General features: G+C 45.3%; 1 protein-coding gene across 2 annotated transcripts; it reads left to right on the plus strand.

Annotated features, from left to right (window-relative positions):
• The first annotated feature begins 105 nt into the window (after positions 1–105).
• On the plus strand, positions 106–9,016 carry GJA10 (gap junction protein alpha 10). Of its 2 annotated transcripts, XM_068184063.1 has the most exons (3): positions 106–4,167; positions 6,887–7,422; positions 7,522–9,016. In XM_068184063.1, exons 1-3 carry the CDS (start codon positions 4,016–4,018, stop codon positions 8,475–8,477), a joined length of 1,644 nt encoding a protein of 547 aa, XP_068040164.1. In that variant the 5' UTR covers positions 106–4,015; the 3' UTR covers positions 8,478–9,016. The 2 variants fall into 2 exon arrangements, with proteins under 2 accessions (XP_068040164.1, XP_068040163.1); XM_068184062.1 differs by having other exon boundaries at positions 6,887–9,016.

Consider the following 9,016-nt stretch of genomic DNA (forward strand, 5'->3'; position numbering starts at 1 on the left):
ACATACTGCTTATTTCTTAGTGAATGTGACTGGAAATTGGAGAGTTTCACAACCTACATAAAACCCTTAAGCCACTTATGAAACAGGACCTACAACTTCAGTCTTTTTTCTGGAAACCTGAAGTTATTGTTGAGTGGAATATTGTAAAGGAGAAACATCATTTCCTGTGCAAGACCTTTCACTGGAAGAGTGGGGCTGGTGGCCTTTTGAGAGTCTTACTCCAACTTGCTACTGAAGGATAGGTCTACTTCTATCCAACACATATTGTTATAGGATTCTGTTTAATGGATGTGAGTATTCAAAAATTTTCCAGAAGTTAAATTCAGGGAGTGAGGTTCATGAAGATGTGCATGATAGTGAAATCATGGGGCATTGGGCATTGAATTTTGAGGGATTCTCTCTAAGGCAAAGTCTGTTGGCAGCTAGAGGTGTACCTACAACAGTTGTCTTAACTCAGGACACGTCTCTTAGATGTCAATCCAGCAACACATAGCTATTCCCATTAAGGCTTTCCTCTCATTGTATTCACTCTAAAACCAGATACAGAATAATCTTTCGCAATTTGCCTTCATGAAGGGAAGCAACAGTAATAAAGCATGCTGAGGAACAGTCTTAAGGATTTCTTAGAAGAATCTATTAAATCAGTTGAGGCATTTCAGGAGCAGAATTGGCTTTGCTAGGAAAGGTGGATACCTCAAAGTTTCAGGGGTGCCTGGCTGGTTCCTGTGAAAGGTAACTAGCTCTGGAAGGACCGAGTTAGTACCAGTAGTAAGAGTAATGTTTGTAGTAAAATGGAAAAAGTTCAAGTGACTTTTTTAATAAGCCAAGGTATTTCTAGACAGGGAAAGTGCACTGTACCAGTTTAGTGGTTTAGGCTAAAGCTAAAATTCTGTAGTCTCAACTTTGCATTTTGTTATGCCCATACCTGGATTGCTTTGGCTGCAGCCTGTTATCCAGCTCACTGTTCACATCCAATTTGTGATGGGTTTGGTGAGACAGCAGAAAGCGTGTGCACTTTGAAGTGGTTTTGACCCTGAACTGTTAGCTTTGTTGTGATGTCAGAATTGTAAAGTATTAGTACAAGGAAATGCTGCTGTGTTATAAGATTACTATTAGTTCCCACATATATCTTCTGTTTTTCAAATGTGTGAGTCCTTGACAAGAATAACAAAACCTGCAATGCTATAAAAAGTGTACTTGGATCTAATACTAGAAGAACTTACTTACAGCCCCAAGAATCCCACCATCTGCCTGAGAGTGTTGTCCAAATGCTTCTTAACTCTGTCAGGCTTAGTGCTGTGACTGCTTCTCTGGGGAGGCTCAGCCACCTTCTGAACAAGAACCTTTTTCTAATATCCAAACCTAAGCCTTCCCTGACACAACTTCAGGCCATCTCCTTGCATCCTATCACTGGGTACCACAGAGAAGAGTTCAGCATCTGCTCCTCCTCTTCCCTTCACAAAGTTGTAGATTGCAATGTGGTCTCATCCAGGCTGAATAGACCAAGTGACCTCAGCCAGCTTCCCTTCAAGGCCCTTCACCATCTTTGTTGCCCTCCTCTGGATGCTCTCTCCTATAGCTGAATGTCTTCCTCACACTGTGGTACCCAAAACTGCCCCCAGTATTCGAGGTGAGGCTGCCCCAGTGCAGAGCAGAGTGGGACAATCCCCTCCCTTGCCCAGCTGGCAATGCTGTACCTGATGTCCCCCAGGACAGGAGCAGTACCGCCTCCTGACTGCCAGGGCAGTGCTGACCCGTGTTCAACTTGCATGGACCAGGACCTTTTCTGTGGCTCTGCTTTCCAGCCTTATTGCCAAGTCTACACCTACATCCAGGGTGGCCCCATCCCAGGTGCGGAATCCTGCTGTCACACGCAAGACAGAGTAAATGCCTCATACTGGGTTTGGATACTGGGGTTTATTGAATAACCACCAGGACCAGACCTTTCACCCTCCTTGGTTGCGATCAGCTCCTGCCCCAGCACTATGTTCCTTGAGTCTCTGCTTCCCAGCAGGGAGGTCACTCCTGGTCCAGGAAGGTCAGGCATGAAGATGTGCTGGTTCCCACCGTGCTGCTTCTCACAGTTGCCTATTCCAGTCACCACTGGCCAAGGTCCCATCTCTGATCTGCAGGATATATTCCCTCCCACCACATCCACACACAGCCTGCTCTCAGTTCACACTGTAAGCTGATTCTGTCGATGGCAGGAGCTTATAGCAAGGGAGTGTCCTGAGGCACCACACATTCTTGCTTCTCCAAATGCAAACACCATCATCCCTGTACCCTCACCCTGCTTCCCTTTCATACATAATTAATTACATGGTCCATTACCAAGCTTGTATGAGCAGTCCTTTAACAACATTGATTTTTCTGCTTGCTGCTAAAGCAAAAAATGCAAAAAATTGTCCCTGACCAGCCCACTGTCACCTGCCCTGTCCCCTAAGAAAACCAAAACCTTAAGCCAGGTTGCTCTGAGGGCAGAGTGAAGTAGGCAGCCTGTGGTTCTGCACCTGCCAAGGGGCAGGTGGGATGGGACAGAAATGTGCTGGGCCCAGAATGAGCTGCTTCTGCAGTGAACAACTCTGACAGGATGGACACATCATAGGTGCTGCAGTTCTTGCTCTTTTCTCAAGTTTTCACAGCCAGCAGAGGTGAAGAGGGTGCTCCTGAGACACCTGGGCACTGTGGAAGATGCTGGAGATGTCAGGTCAACAATATCTGATGAGGCAGCACAGAGGACCCAGGCCTGACTCGATTATCTGAGCTGAAGCAGCAAGGAAAAGTTTTAGGGACTTGGTGACCAGATTTGGAAAGAGACATAAAAATAAAATGGCAATGACAGGTATGTGAGAATCTATGGATGAGAAAGGCTTGTGGAGGTCTGGGTGGTTTGGATGAATATTAACACATCTCTCGGGGGTGAAAATTGTAGTCCTACTGCCCTTAAGGCATTTGTTTGTAATGTGTGCATAAACCATACATCTGCTGTGTTAGGCTGAGGCTAGAGGAAAGGAGCTGCAGCCACATCCTCTGCTGCAGGGCAGGGCTCTGAAGACATATTCAAACACTTTCAGGGACTTTCAGGGAGACATGTACAGCTTGTGCGAGAGAGAAGGATGCAATGGTACATAAATCAGAGATAATTCCAAAGAAGAGGTGAGGCTTCTGTCATTTGAGAACTGGCCACTGGTTTGTAGGAGCATCTTCAGGGAGAGGAGTCTGAAATAGAAATCATACATGTGCCTTATAAAATGGAAGAAAAGGGCCAGAAGTTCCACAATGAGAGGGAAAAATGAGTATTTTGTATTTCCATAAAATTTAGGCCTGGGCATGGGCAGGAGTAGGCAGTAGAAGGTCTTGGTATCAGCAACTCAGTTCTGGTGGCTCCAGTTTCTCACAAAATACCATTCTGACAACTCACCTTCCTTTTTTAAACCTTGTTTCTCACAGATAGCAGTTCTGAATGGGCTTGAGGGCAGCTATTCAACCAGCTGATGAAAGGTTACTGTGCTGAATGCCTGTGTTTCTAACTTAAGACTTAGTTCCTGTGGCCTCCATTTTCAAAGGCTCAGTCTAACACATCCTAAATTAACTCACCAGGCAACAGAGTATGAAATCGGACATGACCGATCAATCCTCGAGCATTGATCCAAAGCGAAACTAATGGAATGTAAAGAAAATGTAAGACTCTATTGTACTGTAAAGGCTGCCTATTTAGCCATTTTACAAAATAAAATTTCATTTGGGAGCTGGGTGGAGGTGTAAAGTTCAAAGAACTGACTAAAACAAGGCAAAGGGACTTCACAAACTGCCGCTGTACAGATTAAGCCTTGAGGGAATGGCTTTGTTAGACGCCACTGACTAAAATAATTGCATTATAATTTTGGCTAGAGGCACCATCCTATCATCCATCCTATCATCTGATGATTTTTAAACTGTGCATGAATAGTTTAGACAGAGTGATCTTGGCATCTAGCTACATAGAACTGAGAAGCTCGTTCAGTATACCACGTCTATGCTTGGGTGCTTGGGGAAAAGGAAAAAAAAGGGAAAAAAAAGAAGATATCCTAGGACTCTCAAAGTGAGGTCTCTGAGAAATAATAACAAGCAGTTCTGCATGCTCCTTCTGCAATGCTCTAAGAGACTAACCAAGGGCTTTCTCCTAAGGTAAGTGGCAGAAAAATAATTCTTCCTGGGGCAGTATGGAGCAGGCTGCTGCCTGTCAGGCTTGAAGCAATGCAAATTAAAACCATGAGTATTTGCATCTTAACATTTAACTTCTGACAAGAAATTTAAAGTTTAATGTTGCTATTTCATACCTCAGCTGATGTAAACGTGACATGAATGTAACATTAGAAGTGATTTGAATAGTGCCAAATGACAAGATGATTTTAAAAGAAGTAACAAAATAAAAATATAAAAGAACTTCCTCCAAGAGAAATGGTGGATTTCCATCTGGTTCTAACTGATTACAAGCATGGATTTTTATTGTTTGAAATAACCATAAAAAATACTTGGGCAGACAAAAAGTTAGATGGTATAATGAGAAATATCTCACGTATGTACTTTCTATACTAAAAATGTTATATATCTAGTCTACAATGCTAGTAGTATAGAATAGGCTGTACTACTAGAATTTCTAATCTACTAGTAAACTAGAAATAATGATATCATTGACTTTTAAGATTACTGTCTTACAGTAAACTGAAATTACTCTGTTACACAGAACTCAATTCAGACCAGGGAAGGGGACAGAAATGGAAAAATTAGAAGCACATTGCTATGACGAAGTTGTGAAGTAGTTTGGGCTGATTTCTTAGAAATGCTGGGTTTTGTGGCTCTAAACTATCTTCTTTATTTTATACACAATATTGACTGTGTCATTATTTATACTGCAGTTCTACCAGTGCAGATCTGAGGGGAAATGTCCTGGTATCAAGGGCTCACTTAAAGAGTTAATTATACCATTCCTACAATTACATTTCCTCTGTTGGCTTTTATAATGCAAAGGTGAGGATAGAGTTATTTAAACACTGGTAGAAACAACTCAAGAAACAAAACTCTGTCGAGCCAGTGATATGTTTCGACACCTCCCTTGCCCTGAATAGTTGCATCCACTTTCTGTTCCAGGCAGTATCTACCGCTAGAGAATTTAATCTTTGGGATTAAAACATATTTATCCTTGATTTTACATCGTAGCATCACACTTAGGGTTTTGTTGTTTGGTTGGGGTTTTTTGCTGAGTCAATCAGTTTCATTGAGGGATTAGCCATTTGCAAAGGCAGCAAATATACCTAAAGCTCCTTTGCTTAACTGTTGCATTGCACTACAACAATTATTGCTGACTTTCTGTTTTCCTCCTGTGTCTCATTGCAATGATATGCGTGGGAGGAAAGGAATGGGGAAACAAGATATTCTGGGTGCATAACAACACCTAAGACATTGCTTGACTAGATATGTTTACTTAGCCAGTTCCATGTGTGAAAATTCATATTTGTAGCCAACACAGTCCCAAAAACACAATAATAAAGTCTATAGGATGCCTATGCTGAGAATGACAACTTCACTGCTGGCTACAACTGAGAATTTTTACTTGCAGTGTGGATAAATACAGCCTTGAAGCAAAACTGAACTACCTGGGATCATATCAAGAACCAAGCCATATTAATAATGGTGATATCACCCAGCTATGCTATCATTTCAATATATACAAGATTTTGGGCGCATCAACCAGCCACTTTCAAAAAACGTAGAAATTGCACTTTACTAAAGGTTGTAGTTCAGTAAAATTTGGGATGTTTTGAAAGTATTGTAGCATAAAAGAAATTCAAGTGTGAACCCTAAGGTATGATCCCAGTTGCTTCAATAATTTATTGCCATATTAGCAGAAAAAGTTCCAGGGACACAACAGTAAACATGCAGTTGATTCACAAATAAACAGTCAAATATCTTACATTTCAATTCCCCACATTACCTGAAGCTCCAAAAGAAAGCTTCAGAAGAAGCAGCTTGTAAATCAAGCAGAACACAGACCAATTTGCTTGTGAATCAGTTTCTGGGACAGAGGTAGTTAAAAAGATTTTCACACACTCACTGTTAAAAACCTCCACATCACTCTGATTCCATTTTCTCATTTGTAAAAATTTATAATTAAGATGCAGCAAAACTTGATGCATAAAAGTAAAGGTATTAACCCTAGGAGCACTCAGTTTATTGATATTATCCTATAACTGAGACTGCAAATGTACAGCTATGTGTAAATCAGCTATGTATTTGTAGTTTTAGGAAGCCAAGAGAGAAACTTGTGAATTGTTACCCGAGTAGATCAGAAAATATTGGATGGATGCCACTAAAATTGCTACTACCTTAGGGTAAAAAATGAAACTGTTTTTAAGTCACAGTTATAGGACACTTCTCGAAACTTTATCCAAAAAAATTTAAGCCAAGAACATTATCTATTGTGGCAAAACTATGGCAAATCCATAGTCAATGTGGAATGGAGTGGGTGTAGAATTAAACTGTAGTTGTCAAATGATTTACAAGGTGGGAAAAAACTTGTCTTCATTTCTAGTGGGAAGAAAAGAATATAAAACTATGGGCAGTTATGAAGGACTGTGGTTTACAGGTGAAATCAATATCTCTTAATCTTAAAATAATCTCACATTTGCATTTTTGACCAGTAATCATGAAGTTGAATTAATTTAAAGGCCCAATAAGTAGAAAGTAATGATGAACTTCTAAGAGCTCTCCATCTACCAGAAAAAGGTATCTGAAACACATATATTGAAATTAACCAAAAAAAACCCAAAAACAAACAACAAAAACTTAAAATGGCCATTTCCAAAAGACATCCATCATCACAGAAAAATATTTTTTTTTTCCCCAGAAATGAACTTCTGACAATGGGGGACTGGAACTTGTTGGGCAGCATCCTTGAAGAAGTGCACATCCACTCCACCATAGTTGGCAAAATCTGGCTCACAATCCTGTTCATATTCCGGATGCTGGTGCTGGGAGTGGCTGCTGAAGATGTCTGGGATGATGAGCAGTCCGAGTTCATCTGCAACACGGAGCAACCTGGCTGCAACAATATCTGTTACGACAAAGCCTTCCCCATTTCTTTGATCAGATACTGGGTACTGCAGATCATATTTGTCTCCTCCCCATCCTTAGTGTACATGGGCCATGCGCTCTACAGGTTAAGGGCGCTGGAGAAAGAGCGACAGAACAGGAAAGCCCATTTGCGGGCTCAGCTCGAGGGCCTGGAGCCCATGCTCGAGGAACACAGGAGAGTGGAGAGAGAACTGCGTAAGCTGGAGGAACAGAAGAAAGTGAATAAGGCACCCTTGAGAGGGTCCCTGCTGCGCACCTATGTCCTACATATCCTGACCCGGTCGGTGGTCGAAGTGGGCTTTATGATAGGTCAGTATCTTTTATACGGGTTTCACATGTCTCCCCTTTACAAATGCACTCGGCCCCCTTGCCCTAACACGGTGGATTGTTTTGTGTCCCGACCCACAGAGAAGACCATCTTTATGGTTTTCATGAACAGCATCGCCGCCGTCTCCCTCTTCCTCAACATCCTCGAAATCGCCCACCTGGGCATCAAGAAGATCCAGAAGAGCCTGTGCGGGCAGCCGCTGTGGCCGCCGGGCCCGTCCGAGGAGGACCCCAGCGTGTACAACTCCAAGAAGAGCTCGGTGGTGCCTCCGCCGCCCTGCCTGGCCAACAACGCGTCCCCGCCGCGCCCCGCGCCCGCGCCGCTCCCGCCGCCGCCCGCGCCCGGCGTCCCCGCGCCGCCGCCGGCCCGGCAGCACCGCGGCCAGCTCCGGGGAACGCCGCCGCCGCGCCGCCGGCACCACGGACAGCACCAGCCGCCCTCCTCCAGCAGCGAGGAGGCGCCGCGGGCCGCCCCGGCGGGCGGCGGGGCGGGGGCGGCGGGGGCGGCCGCCGCCGCCCGCCGGGCGCCCCGCAGGCACAGCCGGGTGAGCGCCTGCCGGGATCTGGATGAGGAGCGCGGCGACTCCCCGGACAGCGGGCACTGCCCCGGCACCCGCAAGTCCAGCTTCCTGTCCCGCGTCCTCACCGGGAGCCGGGCGGGCAGCGACAGCGAGAGCACCGCCTCCCGCGGCGGCTCCGGCCCCGGCCCCGGCCCCGGCCCCGGCTCCGGCTCCGGCTCCGGCTCCGGCTCGGAGGGGAAGCGCCGCGAGGAGGGCGCGCCCAGCCCGCCGCCCGCCGCCTCGGGACGCCGCGTGTCCATGGCAAGTAGCGCCCGGGACAGCCCGCGGGAGGGGGGCGGCGGGGGGCCTCGGCACCCTGTGCCGGCCCTGGGGAGGAGGGGGAGAGCGAGGGGGCAGAACGGCTCGGGCAGGACTTCCAACACAGCCCCAGCTCCTCGCGGCCCCACGGACAAAGCCAAGCTGCCAAACGCTCGGCCTCCTTTTGCCGTGAAAGCAGGAATACCAGGGAATTACTGAGTCCCGAGAAGCTCTAAGTCACCGAATCCCAACTTCTTTATACTCATTCCATCATCCCAATCAACTCAACGAGGATTGTCCCAGGGAAAACTTCTTCAGCTCCAGCCACTGTAAGAAAGAGAAGCCAAGAATGCGTTGAGTTCAATGACACAACTTCTCTCAGTTTCAGGTTTGTCTCAGAGGTGACCTCCGAGTCGAATAATTGTTCAATGAATAAATCAAAACATCTACATGTAAAAACCCCCACCAAATAATTGCAATGCCAGAGCCAATGACTACAGAATTGCTTTTTCAGCAGCTCTTTCTTTTCTTTGGCCACATGTTCTAGGGTTGCTTACAAGTCATAATGTTGACAAGATATAGAGCTTGTATTCAAGAGTCAACAAGGCTTGCTTAAAAGAGATTTGAATTCTGGTGGTCTTAGATCACAGGTTTGGTTCTTGGAGAGCATAGAGACTCCTTTACAATCGCTTGCAGTAGCAGGCCCATAAAAAATACCTTTTTTAAGGGCATATAATAAACAAGATTACTTCACACAA

The sequence above is a fragment of the Anomalospiza imberbis genome, chromosome 3 (assembly GCF_031753505.1).
Source record: "Anomalospiza imberbis isolate Cuckoo-Finch-1a 21T00152 chromosome 3, ASM3175350v1, whole genome shotgun sequence".
Classification (NCBI taxonomy): domain Eukaryota; kingdom Metazoa; phylum Chordata; class Aves; order Passeriformes; family Viduidae; genus Anomalospiza; species Anomalospiza imberbis.